The sequence below is a fragment of the Myxine glutinosa genome, chromosome 7, assembly GCF_964187855.1.
Source record: "Myxine glutinosa chromosome 7, kmMyxGlut1.1, whole genome shotgun sequence".
Taxonomy (NCBI): Eukaryota; Metazoa; Chordata; class Myxini; order Myxiniformes; family Myxinidae; genus Myxine; species Myxine glutinosa.
Genome location: NC_136267.1, coordinates 39,337,936 through 39,361,359, shown reverse-complemented (window position 1 = coordinate 39,361,359; position 23,424 = coordinate 39,337,936). Strand labels below are relative to the sequence as shown.

The 23,424-nt window shown below is 45.2% G+C and overlaps 1 protein-coding gene across 2 annotated transcripts in view; it reads left to right on the top strand.

The window, feature by feature from the left end:
• Nucleotides 1-2,103: 2,103 nt before the first annotated feature.
• The window catches only part of LOC137431139 (factor VII-activating protease-like), a 151,543-nt gene continuing 130,222 nt past the window's right edge, over nt 2,104-23,424 (top strand). Inside the window, exons 1-4 of one of the 2 annotated variants that reach the window (XM_068122118.2) lie at nt 2,104-2,245; nt 8,609-8,621; nt 12,473-12,581; nt 12,811-12,869. In XM_068122118.2, the coding sequence (XP_067978219.2) occupies nt 2,171-2,245; nt 8,609-8,621; nt 12,473-12,581; nt 12,811-12,869 (256 nt within the window). In that variant the 5' untranslated portion in view covers nt 2,104-2,170. Of the gene's footprint in view, nt 2,250-8,608; nt 8,622-12,472; nt 12,582-12,810; nt 12,870-23,424 lie in introns of both variants that reach the window. The other variant, XM_078781531.1, reaches the window with a different exon arrangement.

Below are 23,424 nucleotides of genomic sequence, written 5' to 3'. Positions count from 1 at the left end.
GGTTTTGGAGATATAGAGGTGCAAAGTTTTTCAGTTTTTCCAAGATGGTGATGTATCACGTGACCCATGACATCATACATTTCCTTAAAACATTATACAGGAGGAGACACTCCTATGGTGAAAATTTTGTGTCCATCGAACCAACAGTTGCAGCAAAAAAAAATTCATACAGATTGGATCAAGTGTTGTACTTGTAGAATTATGACGTCATAATGAAGGCACCGATGACATCATCATTAGCATATTTTATTCCCCATGGGGAATACTTGACAATGAGCCATGTTTCAATTTTTTCCATGGAGCGGTTTTGGAGACGATATAGTGGTGCAAAGGTTTTCCAAGATGGCGCCCGTAACACGTGACCTATGACGTCATAATTATGACAAATAATTATACAGGGGGAGGCTTCGCTGTGGTGAAAATTTCGTGTCAATCGGACCAATGGTTGCCGAGAAAATGATTTTCATTTTTTAATGGCGTACGTATGTACGCAACCGATCGCTTAACTGCGCTTTTGGCTTCGCGTTAGTTGTTAGGGTTAGGGTTAGTGACACAATAATTGGTATCACGGTTCGCTAATGCAGATCTTCACAGGGTGGATCACCACCAAAAACGATAGCATGGATCACCATCCAAAAGGGAACTTCACAAGTTCACATTAACACCAAAGTAGTGTGCGTTCCTGCCGAGCAGACAAAGGTGGAAATAGGGAGGAAGGAATGGGAAGAGTGAGAGTTGTTATGGAAGAATTATGGATTCCATGCCTCAGGCAGATCTTGTGCGACTTCACACTGTCGCCGACCTGTCCTTTAAAAGGTCTCTCCCAGCTTTCCATCCTCAATACCTGGTTAGAGCAACCTGCCAAATTGGGCGGATCAGCTAAAGCACCAGGTAAGTTTGAATCAGCCAAAGAGAACGGATATGCAAATTAATGTCTAAATATCTAGTCCCACCTGGCAATTAGCGCAGATATAATTGTTTCGGGTGCCGGCGACAACTCGCCTGCTCTTCGAGAAAGCTACAGTGGTAACTTTCATGCCAACAATGATCTTCCCCCATCCAAAACCTTGATCTTTTTTTCCCCCGTTAATTCACCCCAGATCCACTTTTTTGAAATACCATCTTCTTTCCTGGAAGTCCTAGCTGTGTCCATATGGTTTTTTTTACCTCTCCCCCCCCCCCCCTTCCCACGCTTCTTCCCCCCAAGCCCTCTCCCTCCCACAGATCTCCCGATGTCCCTGCTCTCAAATGTTGTACTTGTGTGCTTCCCCCTCTCTCCCCATCTTGTCTCCCGCTCCCTTTATTTCGTCCTATGTGTCCGTTTGTTTTTTTTGTCATTAATGTTAGCTCTTACACGAGCCTCGATCTTATATACAAAAAACCCCAAAAAAACAACTAATACCAACAGATGCCAGGCTTAACTTCCAACCTAGAGAGGACACTTTGTGGTGCAACGCACCACCAATCCGACAGTTCATCGTCTGGTCGGGAATCAAAGCCAGATTAGTGAGTCCAAAGGTCAGTGATCGGTTATCAGTGCAACACCTGGATAACATGGTATGATTATTATTACTGCTGTTTCGTATTTAGCCTGTGCTTGCTGGCTGCATCATTTATGGAAGCGCAGCTGTGCCGCTGATGCAGTGCGCCCCTGTTCCCACGAAGATGGTACTCATTTCGCTCACTTCGGAAGGATGAATCGGCTGAGTCAACCCACCTGATGTTATTTAACGGCTCGACAGGGTCTCAAACCCAAGACCCGAAAATCATAGACCTGTGGAGTGTGGTCCAATAATTTCATGAGTGTACCCATTCCAATTCTGATCTCGTGTCGAAATAAATCGAACATCTATTTTATTGGTGCATTCAAGGACAGTTGCGACTTTGTCGATTGCTGAGTCTGCTCATGTTTGTAGTAAGGCATGTGACAAACAAACCAACCAAATATTGACTGAGCACTTTGCAAATGCTGGTGTTTTTAAACTTTGCACTTTGCAAATGCTGGTGTTTTTAAACTTTGCACTTTGCAAATGCTGGTCATTCAACCAGTCGATCATCATGACCAATGGGAATAAATACTTATTATTCAAACCAAACCCACCGAAGCTTACTCATTGGTGAGCAGGTAGGCCCGGACTGGAGCACTTCATACCTACCTGCAAAACACAGCATGGCGCTAAGCAGTGCATGGACTTTTACATTCCTGTGCGTGTTGAGTGTAACTCATGGGCGATTTTTCAGGAAGGTATGTGAAAATGCAACTTGTCTCACTCGATTGTTTGTCGTGTTTTAAATGAGTTTTATTTAACTGTTAACTATTTATCATATATATATATATATATATATATATATATATATATATATATATATATGTATATACAGTGCATTCAGAAAGTATTCAGACCCCTTCACTTTTTCACATTTTGTTATGTTGCAGCCTTTTGCTGAAATCGTTTAAATTCATTTTTTCCCTCATCAATCTACACTCAATACCCCAAAATGACAAAGAGAAAACAGGATTTTAGAAAGTTTTGCAAATTTATTTAAAAGAAAAAACGGAAATATCACATTTACATAAGTATTCATACCCTTTGCTATGACACTTGAAATTTAGCTCAGGTGCTTCCCATTTCTCTTGATCATCTTTAAGATGTTTATACACCTTGATTGGAGTCCTCCTGTGGTAAATTCAATTGATTGGACATGATTTGGAAAGGCACACACCTGTCTATATAAGGTCTCACAGCTGACAATGCATATCAGAGCAAAATCCAAGCCATGAGGTCGAAGGAACTGTCTGCAGAGCTCAGAGACAGGATTGTGTCGAGGCACAGATCTGGGGAAGCCTACAAAAAACATTCTGCTGCATTGAAGGTTCCCAAGAGCACAGTGGCCTCCATAATTCTTAAATGTAAGAAGTTTGGAACAACCAGGACTCTTCCTGGAGCTGGCCGCCCGGCCAAACTGAGCAATCGGGGGAGAAGGGCCTTGGTAAGAGAGGTGACCAAGAACCAGATGGTCACTCTGGCTGAGCTCCAGAGATCCTGTGTGGAGATGGGAGAAACTTCCAGAAGGACAACCATCACTGCAACACTCCACCGATCTGGGCTTTATGGCAGAGTGGCCAGACGGAAGCCAAACAGTTCAATCTTGGTTCCATCAGACCACAGAATCTTGTTTATCACAGTCTGAGAGTCCTTTAGGTGCTTTCTTGCAAACTCCAAGCAGGCTTTCATGTGTCTTTCACTGAGGAGAGGCTTCCGTCTGGCCACTCTACCATAAAGCCCAGATCGGTGGAGTGTTGCAGTGATGGTTGTCCTTCTGGAAGTTTCTCCCATCTTCACACAGGATCTCTGGAGCTCAGCCAGAGTGACCATCGGGTTCTTGGTCACCTCTCTTACCAAGGCCCTTCTCCCCCGATTGCTCAGTTTGGCCGGGCGCCAGCTCCAGGAAGAGTCCTGGTTAATAATAATAATAATAATAATAATAATTCATTTATTTTGTATAGCGCTTTTCCAGAAGCCCAAAGGCGCTTTGACAGAGTGGCAAACATAATGCATAACAATACATGAAAACAACAATTGCAAAAAGACAAGAATCAATAGGGAAATATTTAAAGCAAAAGGAGGGAGAAGGAGAAGAGATAGTCAGGGGTTAAATGCTGTGGGTTGAATGTTGAATGCAGTGTTGAACAGGTGGGTCTTTAGTGATGTTTTGAATGTGGTGAGTGAGGAGGAGTCTCTGATGGTGTGAGGTAGTGAGTTCCAGAGGGTGGGAGCAGCGATGGAGAAGGCCCTGTCCCCCCAGGATCTGAATTTGGTCCGGATGGAGGGGGTCAGGAGGTTGGTACCAGCAGAGCGGAGGTTGCGGGTGGGAGTGTGTCTGGAGAGGAGGTCAGCCAGGTAGGATGGGGCCAGGTTATGGAGGGCTTTGTATGTCAAGAGGAGGATTTTGTACTGGATTCTCTGGGGGATGGGGAGCCAGTGAAGCTTGTAAAGGACGGGGGTGATGTGGTCACGGGTCCGGGAATGGGTGAGTAGACGGGCAGCGGAGTTCTGAATGTATTGGAGTTTATTGGTGATTTTTGAGGGTGAACCATAGAGGAGGCTATTGCAGTAGTCCAGACGGGAGGTGATGAAGGCGTGGATGAGGGTTTCTGCAGCCGTGGAGGAGAGGGATGAGCGGAGACGGGCAATGTTTTTCAGGTGAAAGAAGGCTGACTTTGTGATCTGTTTAGTGTATTTGTCGAAGGAAAGGGTTTGGTCAAAGATGACGCCAAGATTCCGGATGTGAGGGGAGGTGGATACTGGGATACCGTCGATGTTGAGGGCAAAGTTATGGGTGGATTTTGTGAGCGTTTTTGGGCCAATGATGATTATTTCAGATTTATCACAGTTAAGCTTGAGGAAGTTGATTTGAAGCCAGGATTTTATTTCAGTGATGCAGTTTGTCAGGATAGAGTGGGTGTCGGTGGAGACGGACTTGGTGGAGATGAAAAGCTGGATGTCATCGGCGAAGCAGTGGAATCGGAGACCATGACGGCGGATTAAGTGACCGAGCGGGGACAGGTAAAGGATGAAGAGGAGGGGGCCAAGAACTGAACCTTGGGGGACACCTTGGGGGAGGGGAGCAGTGGGGGATTTGCAGTTATTGATGGAGATGAACTGGCATCTGTCAGAGAGGTATGATTTAATCCAAGAGAGGGCAGTGCCGGTAACGTTAAAGGTGGATTCAAGTCGGGTGAGGAGGATAGTGTGATCGATGGTGTCAAAGGCAGCGCTGAGGTCGAGGAGGACGAGAATGTTGAGGTTGCCAGCGTCAGAGGAGAGGAGAAGGTCGTTGGTGATTTTGAGGAGAGCAGTTTCAGTACTGTGGTTGGACCGGAATCCGGATTGGAATGTTTCATACAGGTTATTGGCAGAGAGATGATGTTTGAGTTGAGTGGCTACAGCGCGTTCCAAAACTTTTGACAGAAAGGGTAGGTTGGAGATGGGTCTGAAGTTGTTTAGGGTGTCAGGGTTTAGACCAGGTTTTTTTAGAATGGGGGTAACAGCAGCAATTTTGAGGGAAGGTGGGACGATGCCTGTAGACAGGGAGGAGTTTATTGTTGCAATGATAAGTGGAGAGAGAGCAGGGAGGGAGGCTTTGACAAAGCTGGAGGGGATGGGGTCAAGAGTGCAGGTGGCAGTTTTCATTCCTATGAGGAGTTCAGAGAGGTCAGTAGGGGAGATTGGGGAGAACCGAGACAGGGGATGGCAGGACAAGGGTGGGCAGGTGGTTGGAGGGGGAGCGGGTGCGGCAGTGGTCAAGCTGTTGTAGATGTTGTCAATTTTGCGTTGGAAGAAAGAGAGGAAGGAGATGCAGTTGTCTACTGTGAATGACTGGGTGGTGGTGTTCAGGGGGCGGAGGAGTTTGTTTATTGTCGAGAAGAGTGCTTTTGGGTTTCCGGAGCCAGAGTGGATAATTTGAGAGTAGTAGGCAGAGCGGGCGCGGGAGAGGGCATCTTTGTAGTGTTGTAGGTGGTCCTTGTAGGCTTGGGAGTGAACTGTGAGACCCGTTTTATTGCGGAGTCTTTCAAGTTGGCGAGCACGAGTTTTCATCAGGTGGAGTTCAGGGGTAAACCAGGGAGCAGAATGGGTGAAAGAAACTGTTTTGGTTTTTACAGGCGCAAGCTGGTCAAGGCAGGAGGAGAGAGTGTGGTTGTAGTAGTCAGTGAGGTCGGAAGGGGTGTGGAGGTCAATGAAGGGAGAAGTGGACATTTTTTCAGAGAGGGTGGATGAGAATGAGGTAGGTGAAAGAGCGTTTAGCTTACGGAAGTTGATTGTGCGATAATGCCTTGGTGTTGGGGCGGGGATGTTGATGGTCAGAGTGATGGCTAAGTGGTCAGAGAGGGTGAGGTCGGAGCCATAGAGATGGTGCAAATTTAATCCAGTGGAGCAGACAAGATCCAAAATGTGACCACGGATATGGGTAGGAAAGTCGACATGTTGAGTGAGGTTAAAGCAGGTGAGTAAATCAGTGAAGTCAGTGGTTATTGTGGAGTCAGTGGAGTCCATGTGGATATTGAAATCACCAAGGAGGAGGATTGAGGGGGAGAGGGAACATAGCTGGGTCAGAAAGTAGGAGAAGTCAGACAGGAATGATGGGTGTGGTTTGGGAGGGCGGTAGACGACAGCCATGACTGACTGCGTGCGACCAGAGAGTTTTAAAGCCAGGTGTTCAAATGATGGAGCAGATGAGATGGAGATGAGGTTGGTCTTGATGTCTTGACGGTGGATAATGGCAATTCCACCACCTCGGCCCTCCGAGCGTGGTTTATTGACGTAGGAATATCCATTGGGTGTGGTGAGGTTAAGTGTGTAGTAGTCCAGAGGTTGTTGCCAGGTTTCGGTGAGACAGAGAAAGTCCAGTTTGTTATCCAGGATGTATTCGTTCAGGATGAGGCATTTGTTGTTGAGGGACCGGGTGTTGAACAGGGTGAGCTTGATGTTGTTTTGAACAGCAGGGATGAATTCAGGTGATTTAGTCAGGGTTCGTAGGCAGGAAGTGCGATCGTGTGCGTTGCTGTGACCAGGTGCGCTGGGACGAAGAGTGAGAGTGCGCTGAGCCGACCGGAGGACGGGGATGGAGTGACCTGATTGCAAATAAACAAACTTACGACCGGAGCCACGGTGAATGTACCTGGGTCGTCGGAGGAGTCCATTTGATTTGATTGCAGAGATGCATGATGGGGTGGAGCGGGTATTGAGCAGAAGAAGCCTTGCGGCGGAGTACCTCAGAGCCATGCCAGGCAGGAGCGAAGGGACGAGTACGAGGCCAAGGTCGAGGAGGCAAAGCGGCAAACGCAGCGGCAAACGACTGCAGCCGCTAATCAAGACCACAGCGGCAAACAGCCACCGCCGCAAACAACGGGAGCGGGCCTGAGGAAACAGTGGAGGAGCCGGGCAGGCGAAGCCAGGAGCAGAGCCGGGACCGAGCAGAGGGCAGACCCAACGGTCAAAAATCCGCCACGACCACCAGAAAAGCAAACTATGTACAATGGCCCAGTCGGAGAAGCGGCGAACAAGTAACGCCAGCGTCCTCTCCAGACCGGACCGGAAGCGGAAAATGGTTGTTCCAAACTTCTTCCATTTAAGAATTATGGAGGCCACTGTGCTCTTGGGAACCTTCAATGCAGCAGAATGTTTTTTGTAGGCTTCCCCAGATTTGTGCCTCGACACAATCCTGTCTCTGAGCTCTGCAGGCAGTTCCTTCGACCTCATGGCTTGGTATTTGCTCTGATATGCATTGTCAGCTGTGAGACCTTATATAGACAGGTGTGTGCCTTTCCAAATCATGTCCAATCAATTGAATTTACCACAGGTGGACTCCAATCAAGGTGTATAAACATCTCAAAGATGATCAAGAGAAATGGGAGGCACCTGAGCTAAATTTCAAGTGTCATAGCAAAGGGTATGAATACTTATGTAAATGTGATATTTCAGTTTTTTCTTTTTAATAAATTTGCAAAACTTTCTAAAATCCTGTTTTCTCTTTGTCATTATGGGGTATTGAGTGTAGATTGATGGGGGAAAAAATGAAATTAAACGATTTCAGCAAAAGGCTGCAACATAACAAAATGTGAAAAAGGTGAAGGGGTCTGAATACTTTCTGAATGCACTGTACATACATATATATATCATGATATTTTAGGAAGTTGTGGATGAGTTGGCTAAGTGATAAGGTCTGATATTAGATTTCAGGTCCGGATGCAGATCTGGCCTATCATTGAGATACAAAGCATAAACTCATCAGCCTGGCGGAGGTTTGCGCTCCACCATGCGATGTTTTAGATTGCGTTGTTTTAGGCCCAGGTGGTACTTCTTCAGCTGTTCGCTTCAATATGGAGTTCTGCATCCTAGCAATGTTGAGATCAGTTTCCTCACTGGAGAAGGTGCAGTTTTTATTTTTGTCGTCACATGTTCTGCCCGCCTGATGCAGCCATCGGACAGACTTAGGCCTCAGCCTCAGAGGGATCTGTGTCCATGTATTCTCTTATTATAATGGCTTACCGTCATTGCTGGGTTTTCTTGAGTTAAAACCAGCCATATGGGTTTCCCCAAGGGTGTCCAGGGTCATCATGCAGGGGTCATCGAGGTGACAGCACCGATGAGAAGAGCTGAATGGCCTTTTCATTTGTTTTATTAACTGTGTAAGTGTATGAATTGTTAACGTGAAAAACCCAGCAAATGTGATGATTACTGGAGTTATGGCACCAATTCCATCATAAGAAAAAATATGTTTCACTGTGACAGAGCAGAGTTCCTGCATTTAAACCTCACAGCGTAGGCCTAGCACAGCAAGCAGACGTTTTTTACAGGCCTCAAGTTCTGTCACTTCAGATTTTCCTTGCGATTTGCTCAGAGTGAGCTCTGTTTTTGGTCGATTAGAAGCAGGACATAAATTCAGGGAAATCATCATTGGAAGTGACGTGATCCTGGCAAACAATCTCATTCCACTCACTTTTAAGGCCTTTTCCCATTTCATTCCACAGCGCACAAATCACTGTGAAAATTGAACATTGCATGCAACTGATTGTTCTTTTGTTTTTGTTGTTTTTCCATCACAGGATAAAAGTGTTGGTAAGTGTGAAACACCACACACACACACACACACACACACACACACACACACACACTGACACACACACACACACACACACACACACACACACACACACCTTTCTATCACCTTCACTCCGAGCAAGTGAATATCAATCCCCGTCAGAAGCCATTAGAGCAAAGATTTCCCTTCAAGGAAGACAGGTAACCTGCACCTGGCTGTGCCACCTTGATGTTATGCGAACAACGGCCCAGTGATCAATCTCGCAATTAGCCAATGAAATGGTCAATATGAAACTGTTCGTTTTAGGCCGAGAAAAGGTTTTACTATTCGAGTATAAGATTTTCAAACAAGCGTTTAAAATAAGTTAACCATGGTGAACCAGCAGTTAATTGTTCCTTTAACTGATCTTTAACTTGGGGGTTCAGATGATCAGATATATTTTGGAGAATCTGTCTCACATAATGAGGAAATCAAAGATGGGACAATGGCAGATTTGACCTGTACAGGAAACGGAGCAAATTTCACCTTGAACTAGAACGCCACTCAGTAGAGAGCATACTCCCGCCGTGGGGCAAGTTGGAATGGTACGATTTCACAAAACTTTGAGGGAGTAGTTCAGTGACAACACAAGACAAGACAACAGAAGACAGACACTGCACAGATATATATTTAGAATATATAGAAGATAATGTTAAAAAAACAAGGCAATTTCACTTACATTTTCGGATTCAGCGTTCAATTCTATATAAGTGAGTGTATTTTGAGGCATGTGTGACTTCAAATAAAATTGTAAGCCAGGAAAACGTTCGTTTCATTCCTTAGAGATACAACATGTAAAACTGGCCCAAACGTCAAAACAAAACTCGCTCATTTTAAGTCGTACAGGCTAATGCGACCACTCATTCTTCTGGGAAGAATCCCGTGCACATGCTGGTCACACTTATAACTCACCTAAGTCTTTATAAGTTCATCAAATACTGACACCGCGAATTGACATTTGCTGAGGTAAATGTTGATATCTCTGCTGAGGTAAAAAACAAAAAACAAAAAACAAAACAGTTTTAAAGCATTATACGTATCAAACGATACATTTTATGAAACGGGGAAATTTAATACACACTTTGGTGGTTTTAAAATAACAGAATATGTCTTTATTAGGAAAAAAAAAATGAACATTGAAGACGACGCTGCTAAAACAATACACCGCTCTAAAGCATAACCACGAGTTTAAACTACATTTACAACAAATATGAAAACTATTTTCACATCACAATGTTAAATATAGAATATATAGAAGATAATGTTAAAAATAAATGAGCCCTATCTTCCAATGGTAAACAATCCTTCAAAAAAATTCCTGGATCGGGAATAATATCCTGAGCTTCACCAAAAGCTAATCAATACTTCCTTATCCCAAGGGCAATCATCCCACCAACTTTCATCCAAATCCGTTCAGAACTTTTCCAGATATCTTGTTCACAAACACACGAACACGCACACGCGCACACACACACACGGACACGATCGAATGCATTACTCCCTGGCGGGAGTAATGATGAAAGCAATTGTCCTGGTTTAAAATAAAACATATTTGTGTTAAAAAGAATGTCCCCTCTTGTTGCTAATTGTAAGTACAAGCTCCTTTCTGCTCTCACGAATAAAGCACTGGGTAAGACCTGTCACAATACCATCTTGGACAACACTCTAAAAGTCCAATCTTATCAAAGTGGTGGTACCATCCAAGGATTAGGCTGGTAGGATAGCCTAGAGTTTAGGCAAACTGGCCTCTGAGCTATCTAGCCTGGGATTGAATCCGGACGCAGCTCTGAACTGCCGCCCTATTGATTCACATTCTGGATCTGGATTCAGACCTGAACTAAAATCGAATCGGGCGGTTCTTGTCACCTCACCAACTCATCAATCTAGTTTTGTCATGAGTAGTCCACACCTTTTTGAGATATCATGCTACATATCGGTTTTGGCCCAATCTCTCAATTATTGTGAAGAATCACTTAAAAATTATACTATCTGGATCCGGATCTTCACCCAAATCTAAACAATTCCAACCTCTCCACCAAATTTTGGCCGAATTCATCCACAACTTTTTGAGATATCCTGCTATGTATAGTTTTTTCCCTGATCTCTCAATGTTGAAGGATGACGAAATAAATTATAGTATCCGGATCCGCATCTTCACCAAAATCGAATCATTTTGTCCTTATCACATACTCAGACTCTCCACCAAATTCCATCAGAATCCATCCACAACTTTTTGAGAGAGTGATATATATCGTTTTTGGCCCGTTCTCTCAATTTTGAGGAATCACCAAAAAAATCTAGTATCCGGATCCAGATCTTAACCAAAATCTAATCATTTCGTCCTTATCACATACTCAGACTCTCCACCCAATTTCATCAGAATCCATCCACAACTTTTTGAGAAAGTGAGATATATATAGTTTTTGGACCGTTCTCTCAATTTTGAGGAATCACCAAAAAAATCTAGTATCCGGATCTGGATCTTAACCAAAATCTAATCATTTGGTCCTTATCATATACTCAGACTCTCCACCAAATTTCATCAGAGTCCATCCACAACTTTTTGAGAAAGTGATATATATCGTTTTTGGCCCGTTCTCTCAATTTTGAGGAATCACCAAAAAAATCTAGTATCCGGATCCAGATCTTAACCAAAATCTAATCATTTGGTCCTTATCACATACTCAGACTCTCCACCCAATTTCATCAGAATCCATCCACAACTTTTTGAGAAAGTGATATATATCGTTTTTGGACCGTTCTCTCAATTTTGAGGAATGACCAAAAAAATCTAGTATCCGGATCTGGATCTTAACCAAAATCTAATCATTTGGTCCTTATCACATACTCAGACTCTGCATCCAATTTCATCAGAGTCCATCCACAACTTTTTGAGAAAGTGATATATATCATTTTTGGCCCGTTCTCTCAATTTTGAGGAATCACCAAAAAAATTATAGTATCCGGATCCGGATCTTCACCAAAATCTAATTATTTCGTCCTTATCACATACTCGGACTCTCCACCCAATTTCATCAGAATCCATCCACAACTTTTTAGATATCTTGTTCACAAACAAAAAGACAGACAGATAAATGCATGAAAACAACATCCGTTCATCTTTGGTGATGGAGGTAACAAGGGAGTAGAACCCCATACCTGAAGTGGACAATTAGGCTTTGAAAGGGCAAACAAGAACACAATTCCCTCTGGAAAAGGTATCAAACTGATGTCAAGCAGGACACACACGTACTTGAACCCCACAATAAGCTAAAACGCACAAACATACTATGTCAGAGGGCTTTCACCCTTTGGGGTTTGGCATGCCTGGAGCTGTTTCACCAAAGAATTATGATTGGAATCCCTTTGTTTACACATAACATTCGAAAGACTGCATCACATCAGTGGAGAAGAAAAATACATATTTACCTGTTCAGAATACATTTCACAAAAATATATACTCGACCCCTCCATTTCATCCAGATGTATTTACTGATGAAGTTAATTACAGAATATTCAGGCCATTGCATATAAGGGACACCCCCCTACACTAACCCTAACCCTACCGACACTAACCCTAACTAACCTAATCCTAACCTATACCCCAAACCTAACTCTAACTCCAACCCTAACCCTACCAACTAAAAGCTCGCAAGTCTAACCGTAACACTAACCCTAACACGAACCCTAACCCTAACCCTTTTCTATACCTACTCCTATTCCATCATTACTTTCACGTTCATTCTGTTTCACATCCAGTCGTTTGAAAAACATTTCCTTCAAACACCATAAAACATCCCCATCCTTTTATATTCTCAACTGCCTTCAGTTACAACGGAAGGAGGCACCGCTCCCACTGGCTCACATTGCCACTTCCCCTTCATGATGTCCGGGATTCGATACAACGAATGTGTGCCAGATCCAGAACACAGGCTCTGGTGAGTTCTCAAAAGAAATCATTTTATGCATTTGCTGTGATTCCCATTGATGTCGACGCGTGCGCACACAGTCTGCTTGCTGCTTGGAAAAAGGGCTATGGGTGAATCAGCTAGGGCCTATGATTAGTTACTACGTACATGTAATGAATCAGGAAACAAAAGGTCAATGTTGTGAATGGACGCAAATGGATTTGTATGTGCTCAGCGTGATGCGTGCATTGCATCGCAGGTGTGGGACAACCGCCGATGTTGAGACTGACAGACAGTGGGGTTACTGCAAGACAACAAGTGAGTCTGGGAATGGGAATGGGTGGGAATGATGTAAACCGGGCAATGAACACCACCCGAAAGGGACAGTAAAGGAGTGCAGAGGTTTATATCCTTCACTTTATATACACTGTCAAATGGATTGCCCGTCAATTGCATCAAAAGGCAGTATTATATAAATATTATATATATATATATATATATATATATATATATATATATATACATATATATATATATATATATATATATATATATATATATATATATATATATATATATATGTCGGGAGGGGACTCAGGTAGTCACCTGGGAACTCAGGTATTCACCACAAGGAAAGATTGACAAGCGTTTATTAATTCACCAAGTTTCACAGCTGTGGAGCAGAGCCGGCAATATACAGCACGTACGGACGGCGTGCCACGCCAGCCCTTCTGCTGAGCAAGCGGACTCGAGTCCGGTTTATATAGGAATACTTAATCAGAAGATCTCCGCTGAAACTGAGCTCTAACAAAGGAAACTGGGCTAATGGTCCTCCCACCGGCATCCCTAAATGGGCTAATTCCCCTCACCGACGTCCGTTCCGGTTGCCTCGGGGGAGGGATGCAAGAGCTTGTTATCTCGCGGGCCAGATGTCCTTTCCAAACTCCAGGATGACCAAAAGCTGTAATTCACGTGAGGGAGTTTACATTTCGCTTTACAAAGGGACCATAAAGAATGCATGAGGAGTCCCAGGCCTTTAGATTCACCTTTGGATCCACTTTCAGCGAGCATTCTCAATTTAGACTTAATCCAGATCAGTAAACGTCAAGCATTCTGCCACACGAAATACAATTAATGATTATAAGAGTCTACCAGAGAAAAGGTCTGTGTACACAAAACTCATGTATCCCACGTATAGAGATTTACATTTCACACATTGTCCGCATTTCTGGCCGCGGCTCGTAAAACAGCTTAAAGCGAAGGAGAGGTTTTAACAGACTCGTTTGGCATGCGAGGGGAAGCATGCATTCTCATTTGAAATATATAATGGCGAAGCAAAAACTTCTTTTATTAACTACAAATAACAGTTTATACTACAGTTTATAACAGAGTTTGTACAGCAACAAACTCTGACCGACATTAACCCTCCTCTTGTCTCATCCAGACAAAGTATCTCAAGAGACAACGTGCCTCATCGGGCTTTATTGAAAGAGGATTGTGTAATGTGGGTGTCTCCCAAGGGCATACCACGCGCCCATAGCGCCCCGCCCGTGCACTTGAGGGACGTGTCGTGTTGTGCATGCTTGGAACCTGAGGGTTCAGAACATGAAGGTCCATTAACGTTTCGGATCCACAACGAAGGCGTCTGGTCCGGATGAGGATGTGCTCCGCCAGAGGGCCCATCACCTCCCCTGCGGAACTGGCTCACCCCCACCTTTCGCAGACTCGGTCCTTGCAGATCTTCGAAGTTAATCAACGTTCATGTGCATGAGACCTCGCACGTGCTGCTGTTTTGAGGAATACATAATATTGTCAGTATCTTGTGTCACGTGTTCCTGGTCAGGGTACAGAGCGTTAAAATCCGAAACATTCGAAGTGAAGAGAGAGACTTCCTTTATGTCAAAGTCTTCCATGGACGCATGATCAGCTTGTGGATCCAGGATATCCATGTCGGGTCCCTTGACTGCCAGACCCAGCGTCGCAATCAGATCCATAGTTGGATCGGATGGAGGTGTACAGCTGTGAGCTTGTAATACATAAGAGGCATTAGCCAGTTCCCACAAGGGGTTTACAACAAAATCAACACAATCATCAAACAAATCAGCACAGTCTTCTGAAGCGCCGGTCACATCTGCCTCGTCGAAGGGCTTGTTCAGGTCGACGGCCTCTGTAGTCAAGACCATGGTCGTTTCTTCGTTTCTTCGTTTTCCATCCTGTAAAGTACTTTCTCACACAGAGGAGGACTAAAGATTTCATTAGTGCCCCCCAGATTACCACCCCGATTATCACTGCCAATGCGGTCAATAGCCACTTCACTATGGTGCCTGTCCATCCCCGGAACCAGTCAGTGAGCCAGCTAAATTTATAAGAGTTCTCACGCGCAATCCGATCGATCGTTAGAGCGTGGCTAGTTTTCCTTAATCTCACTATTGCGGCTGACACCCCTTCAGAATGGATCAGGTATGTATGTGCAACATTTTCCCTCTACTATCCCGCATACCCCTCCTTCCTCTGCCAGGAGCATGTCCAACGCTACCCGATTCTGCATTACCATTGTGCGCATATGAACTACTGTGTCCACTAATACATCATGGGCCGTAGTGGTGTCGTTTGCCACCTTTTCTAGGGCCAAAGCCAATTTATCTATCCAGAAACTATCCATGACTGTGCCCGCTCCTGGGAAGAAGAAACCTAACACCTTTTCCCAGATGCTTCCGTGTAATTTAGTGGTTCAATCTTCGTTCCATACTGACCTCCTATGTCGCCTGTCCAGGGACTTTGGATCTAGCTCGTCCAGTATCTCAACGTCAGGAAGGACCGAACCAAGATAACATGTGGGACCCCAATTATTTGGTAAATAGGGGTAAGCCTTGTCGCCGCATATAAACATTATCCCATGGGGTGGGACCAGGTGGGCGGATAAGCACTGGAGTCCCTTTGTCACCCCATTAATCCTACTAACCCCCCTAGAAAATGTTATAGCCATTATGTTGTGATTGTGTTTATCTTGCAGTACTATTCGTAGTGTAATCCCGGTGCTCCCCTTTCCCAGCTTCCCGGGGAGAGTGTAGGCACATTCTGATTCTCCCATAAGCAAGTGGCCGGAACCCTGGAGGCAGACCATCCCTTTCTGTGGTTTGACCCAGACGGGGGCAGGCCTCTCGGCCACATGGGCAATCATTGAAGGGCGATAATTAAACTGCCGATTACAACTCTTGCTGTTGCCAACCCCTTCTCTTTCCAGCGTGGTGACTAAACATGGGGAATCGATAGGTTGTGAGCAAAGATCATTAAGGGACAGAGGTAGCACTATCATGTGTATTCCTGTGGTGCCTGCTTGGCGGAAATGCATGCATGACCAGCAGTGGGTCCTATTCTGAATTGTCGCCACCTCTCTTGCTACCTTCCAATATGTGTTTTCACCCTTCTCCGGGGCCTTGTCCTGGGGGTGCGGCGTGAGTACTTACTCGACTCATGGTGTGTATATGGGTTTCTGACGTTTCACGCCAGGCGTCCAGACCTCGCACTGAATCCGCATAGTCGTGCCTTTTTCTAGGTGTGTGTGTATCTGTAGCCTAAAATCGGGGGTTCCCCATGTGTACCCTGGTTTGGCAAACTCTCTGATGCGGACTCGTCCCCCCTCAGAGGTCTCGAGTTGCTTATCCAGTACCGGTTTCCATATGTTTTCCTCCAACGCCACCCAACCCACATTTATCCAATCTTTGTGCAATTTTTCCTCGAAGCATGGTAAAGATATCTCCTGTCCCCATGTCATGGTGAGGTTTTGTCTCAGCCTCGCCCACTCATTTTCCCTCGATACCCACCTCACCTCGCTACCAATAGATGCTGCCGCTATCAGTAGCACTACACCTGTAACTAAAAACATCCTTACTAAAAACATCCTTACTGTGATGTCGTGTCTGGTGCTTGGGTAGCCAACTTACAGTGTGTAGCGTGGATCCAGGAGGTCTTGCCCTCGCAAAAGACAGCGGTTGGTGTAGTCGGCAATGCCTGGAATGGTCCCGTCCACCTTTTCCAGGGCGTTCTTGCGGGTGAAGTGCTCCAAGAACACCTGGAACACCTGGTCACCAATTTCCTAATCCACTTCTTTCAAGTGGATCCAATTTTATCCAATATTCGATTTTAAATTCGATCCAATTTTCTCTAATTTCTCCCCTAGCATCCCATTCACCTGTTTCCTACACCTGTTTCCGTCTCTAGCCTGATAGTTGCCCCATATCCCAATATCCCAATATCTATATTTAAATTATTTCAGCTAGAGTTTCAACTCGAGTTACCACCAACAAGCCACCATTAACCTCCCCCTGTTATTTATTTATTTTCGCAAATAAACAAATAATAAAATAACCTGGTCTATTTATTGAAAATAAAATAGTTCTCATATGTCTTACTGTCTGGTCAATTCCAATTCCAATTCTGGTCAATTCTGGTGTCTGGTCTCACCCACCATGTTTTTTCTCACCCACTGTGATTCGCTCAAAATAGATTCTCACTGTTGTTATGTCTGAAATTCGTCTCATGAAAACCCATCCAAGAGTCCAGTGTAACAGACAGACAAACACATAGACACACAGAAGACCCGAGGGTCCCATCAAACTAGCTTGTCCCCAGATCCACAAAACAAAACATGTAACTTACTCAATGAATGCGTCATTACAATTGTCATTCCCTGTGCCGATTAGAGCACTCCGAAACATGTGCGGCCAATGTCAACAACTGAACTCCCAAGACAACAACGATAAAACATCCAATCCACCTCAATGGCTCGCCAAGCAGCTCATTGTGTCCCTGTCTATCCCTTCTTGCATCTGCACTGTTCACAATCACAATTACTCACTCATACACTGCTCCATCACCTCCTTCCCACAAACTGCATCATCGAAGCTGACTGCTCCCTTCTGAGACTTGCGCTTCCCAGTCGCCCCTTATACTATTGCGTTCCCCCGTCATTATAATCCACTAATCTGCTACGTCCCTGACTACAGGTAACTCTCCCTCGGCGAGCTTACACTGCCATATTTCCATGACCTATAGCTTATGCTATATTTCACACATTGCCTCCATGGAACAGCTGGTGGTCCTCCGAAAGGTGCATTCCGATGTTTAATACAATGACACCCGAGCACTCAATTAGCCCTCCATCGTACCACAGACTTACAATCAGACAGACAGACAGACAAATAACAGAGGCGTATCACAAGCCCCAGCAAAGGACATCACCTCTCCAGACAGGCACAGTCTAATCCACAGTATCTATATGCCAACTTCTATCTGGAGCCTCACAAAGCCAAAAGTCAGGCATGTTCACTGCATTTCACGCAATTGCAACCTCCAACCACACGAGGTGCTCCACCCTGCTCCATGCTCCATGCATGCTCCATGCTCCACCATGCTCCATGCATGCATGCTCCACCATGCAGCCCGATCTCTACTTGGTGCACGCCCCATAATCGGCAAGTTATGATAACCCACAATACACCTGGGCACACACCCTCTTCAAGAGGGTACCAACCCTCTTGATACCACGACTTGGACCATGCTACTTGCATCTCCTTGCACCCTCTCAAATGTCCTCCATGTAACGTGAATAACCCCAGAGCTCGATCATACACGTCACAGTACTCAGCATGATTAAATTAAATTCAAAGCACACTGTAACGGACGCTTCCGGTCAGCACCGGAAGTCTGTTTATTTCCTGAGTCCCCCGCAACACCTAATAAGACGTCAACCATAACGACAACAACAAATTTCAGAAATCAATATTCTTCTGTTCACCAATTACGTACACGATTTCAGTTTTAACCAACAATATATTTCCTTTTTTTCCCGATTTAAGTTCTATATCATGCCGTTGAATTAACACCCAGTGGATTGACTCAGCCTGTCGTCCTTCCAAGGTTAGCGAATTAACTCTGACCTCATTCCCATCCCAAATCATTCCCATGCGTATCTCAAACAAAGGTCAAACAGTTGAACAAACTTCAAAGGTCAAACTTCAAACGAAGAAAGGTGTGGTAACAAACGTCAAATTGGGGTAACAAGCGCTTTCATCTTACAAATAATACAAGTCCGGCCAACATCTTGCCTCTGCAAGAACTCCACATCCGGACAGATAAACGACCATCATTTAAGCTCGACATTGCAAAATGCTAACACCCTATGAATCAAATAACCGCCAACAGTCCGCCCAGGAACTCCCGCCAAATTCCCACAGCCTTTATTGGGAGGCGTGCTCTACCATGCAGCACCCTCTCTACCTGGTGCACACCTTTCGCACATCCCTCCCTATATAACAGACGCATTTGGTGGGGATTAATCCTGCAAACTCCCGCCAACACAAGCCACCTCCGACGATCTTCAATTGAAATGCGGAGCACTTGCTCTCACCTCTAACCCAAAATGCAATCGATGACATCCCATGTGACGTAACATCCTCCTCAAGGTGAGCTGCCTCGGGGATATACTCATACAATCCACACATACAATACACAAGTTGCCAATACACAATATAATCGTTAATTGCATAATTTCTGCAGGCAATTCAAGGAACCCTTTGTCAACCATTCACGGTCCTCCCCTCGTGCGGGGCACATCCTTTGAGAGTAAGCAGGTTATCACCGGCACCCTGAGCAAATTCCGTATCCTGAATTTAATTCAACAAATTCCAAACTGCTGCCCGACTGCCGCTGGAAAGGCAAAGGCAGCCCATCTTGTAACCATCCCCAAGAAACCGCTTCATATCAACGTTCCTCCGAGTGCTCTCCTGACGGGACTCGCATCAGAATGCCAGGCCCCGTGCTTTCAACGTCATATCTCGCAAATGTCATTTTATATCAAATCGCTCCCAAACGCTCCCAAACAAATGAAAATCCGGACTCAATTAAGAACATCACCGGGACCCTCAGATAGACGCTAAAATCGACATTCCCGGCCTGGATTTCCGCACGTCAAGCCAAGCTGCAAAACTTCACACCGAAAACCATCTACTTTGCATATTTCATGCAGACAATTAGGTCGACCGAATACACACGTTAAGGACACACATCCACATTCAATAACACACACACAATGACAATGAACACAAATACACACGTTAATGACAAAAATTCGATTTAAATTCAAATATGAGATACAATTATTAATATCCCCATATACATTCATTCGTATACCAGTGAGTCTCTCAGGCATCGCGCGAACACCAGATCGACTCCAACCATGCACCTCCAACTGAAACTCCCATGTCTCCCGATGCAACGTATTTCGAATCATGCGTTTCCTCATGTCCGACCAACTTGTCACTAACCACGTACAGTACAGCGTATATTCATGCACACGCGTCCCCTTGTACAATCTTGTTCAACATCTTGTGCGACAATCCCCATTCATTCATATTTCGTCTCACTCCATTCAAGGAAAAAGGGATTTGGGACGGGTGGACAGGGTGGGTTGGGGTGAAAAGGGTATGGCAGGGGGGGGGGGTGTTGCCTGGAGCCTGGGGACAGAGCCCAGGTCTTGGGGGGGGGGGGGGGAAGGGAGTAGAGGCATGGTAACTACCTCCCCTACCGTGGGGTCTTGGTCCGGATCCTGGACCAGCGGCATCAACCGCTGATTTACTTGCTTAACTGCTTACTTAATTGTCCTCTGTCCTTGTAGCTTCAATAACTACAGCTGTAATGCTTAAATTTTCAATATTTCAAAAACCACTTCCATCCTTCCTACCTGTGGTTACCTGGCCCCTTGCTGTGAGCCTATTTATTTTCTCTTGTTCACCTGGTCCTGGTTTGTTTCTACCTGGATTTTTGCTGCTTACTTCCTCTGTCCCTACAGTTTCAGCACCTTTCCTGCCCTCTTGTCTAGAGTTTTGTCTAGAGCTTCCTGGCTCGACATCGTAGTTGCCACTACCTTCTTGACAAGCCTACCTGGTACCTGCGCATTTCCTTTTTCCTGGCCATGTTCCTCTACGTTAGCCGCAGCCCTTCTTTCCCTGGCATGCAATGGCATACCCCATCTTGTCTCTGGGCTGGTCCTTCCTGGAAAGTTCTCGGTCACCGGTGCAGCCTATGGCTGTCCGACCTCACTTTTCTCCCTCTCCTTGCTAACTGTAACGTTACCCTTAGCGTTACCCTTTGATAGATCTATTCTTACCGTTATCCTGGAGGATTAACAATCACTTGTCATTCTGAAGCCCAAAACAGCTTTTACTTACAATTTCGTTCGAAGTGCAGGCAGGACAGACGACGAGGGAGCGGACAGAGCCCACCCGAGAGAGAGAGGTTCAAATTTGGAGAATAACCCTTTGATTAAAAAAAGAATGCTCACCTTAAAACAAATCAGCGAGCCGGCGCCGGCCTCAGGCGATCTCCCTCCGTCGTTCAGGGTCCGCTCCTCTCCTCTTCTCACTGCTGTCACCGCACTCCTGGTACCATTAATGTCGGGAGGGGACTCAGGTAGTCACCTGGGAACTCAGGTATTCACCACAAGGAAAGATTGACAAGCGTTTATTAATTCACCAAGTTTCACAGCTGTGGAGCAGAGCCGGCAATATACAGCACGTTACGGACGGCGTGCCACGCCAGCCCTCCTGCTGAGCAAGCGGACTTGAGTCCGGTCTATATAGGAATACTTAATCAGAAGATCTCCGCTGAAACTGAGCTCTAACAAAGGAAACTGGGCTAATGGTCCTCCCACCGGCATCCCTAAATGGGCTAATTCCCCTCACCGACGTCCGTTCCGGTTGCCTCGGGGGAGGGATGCAAGAGCTTGTTATCTCGCGGGCCAGATGTCCTTTCCAAACTCCAGGATGACCAAAAGCTGTAATTCACGTGAGGGAGTTTACATTTCGCTTTACAAAGGGACCATAAAGAATGCATGAGGAGTCCCAGGCCTTTAGATTCACCTATGGATCCACTTTCAGCGAGCATTCTCAATTTAGACTTAATCCAGATCAGTAAACGTCAAGCATTCTGCCACACGAAATACAATTAATGATTATAAGAGTCTACCAGAGAAAAGGTCTGTGTACACAAAACTCATGTATCCCACGTATAGAGATTTACATTTCACACATTGTCTGCATTTCTGGCCGCGGCTCGTAAAACAGCTTCAAAGCGAAGGAGAGGTTTTAACAGACTTGTTTGGCATGCGAGGGGAAGCATGCATTCTCATTTGAAATATATAATGGCGAAGCAAAAACTTCTTTTATTAACTACAAATAACAGTTAAAACTAAAGTTTATAACAGAGTTTGTACAGCAACAAACTCTGACCGACATATATATATATATATATATATATATATATATATATATATATATATATATATACACACACATATACACACACTGTATAATATATATATATATATATATATATATATATATATATACTAGCGGGGTCACCCGTGGGAATCCCACGGGCATGGATGTGTGTGACATTTCGACATATTGAGTTATATGCTGCACATTCATTTTTACAAAATGGTTACTGGCAAGTCATCAGATCCAGAAATGGTGTGAATTTAGTTATTTCACATAATATGTGACCCCTCACTCCTCTCCACCTGACACTCTCCTGTCTCCACCTGACACTCTCCTGTCTCCACCTGACACTCTCCTCTCTCCACCTAGCACTCCTCTCCTCTCCAAACCCTCACATCCCTCTCCTTTCCAATCCCTCACCTCTCCAATCCCTCACACTCCTCTCCTCTCCAATCCTTCACACGCCTCTCCAATCGCGCCTCACACTCCTCTCCAATCGCGCCTCACACTCCTCTCCAATCGCGCCTCACACTCCTCTCCAATCGTGCCTCACACTCCTCTCCAATCGTGCCTCACACTCCCCTCCAATCACTCCTCTCCAATCGTGCCTCACACTCCTCTCCAATCACGCCTCACACTCCTCTCCAATCGTGCCTCACACTCCTCTCCAATCGCGCCTCACACTCCTCTCCAATCGCGCCTCACTCGCCTCTCCAATCGGCTTTCCCCGTCTCGTTTCTCTCCTTTTTCTCCCGTCTCGTTCTTTTTCTTGCTCCAAATCGGCCCGTCGGAATCGGAAATCGGCCCGTCTCGCCCGTCGGCCCGTCGGAATCGGAAATCGGCCCGTCTTGCTTTTGTGCTTGTGCGTAAATAAATTGTGTTCATGACACCATTTCTGGTGTTGGGCTAGCGGCTAGGGTGCCGGCTTAGGATCCTGGGTTCGAATCTCGGTCGATCGCCGAATTAATGCCAGGGGGGTTGACTCAGCCTGTCATCCTTCCGAGGTCGGCTAATTGAGTACCAGTTCACTGGTAATTCCCTGTTTGTCGTTGAAGGCGGCAAAAAGGGTTGGCGTCAGGAAGGGCATCCGGCCGTAAAACATTGCTTCAAAAGGGGACAAAAAAACAACAACTACCACGGTCCCCGAAAAGGCCAACCCCCGCTTTGCGGGGAAAAATGGCCTCTAAACGGTGGTTTTTACACCATTTCTGGATCTGATGACTTGCCAGTAACCATTTTGTAAAAATGAATGTGCAGCATCTAACTCAATATGTCGAAATGTCACACACATCCATGCCCGTGGGATTCCCACGGGTGACCCCGCAAGTTTGCATTGACGTTCGTCGATGGACTCGTTCGCCCGTCTCATTCGTTTTCTTGCTGCATCCTGTTCAAGTCTGCGTTCTTCATCGATCGTCTCATTCATTTTGGAAATAGAAGTTTCCACGCAGCGCATGAATTGTCACGATCCTCAAGAGGAATTTGTCTCGTAATCATCAAATGATAAATGGCAAGTAAATTATATTGTGGAAAATTAAAGATTTCAAATAAACCTATTTAAAGTGTATTCGCACATAACTAATTTTAAAAAACGA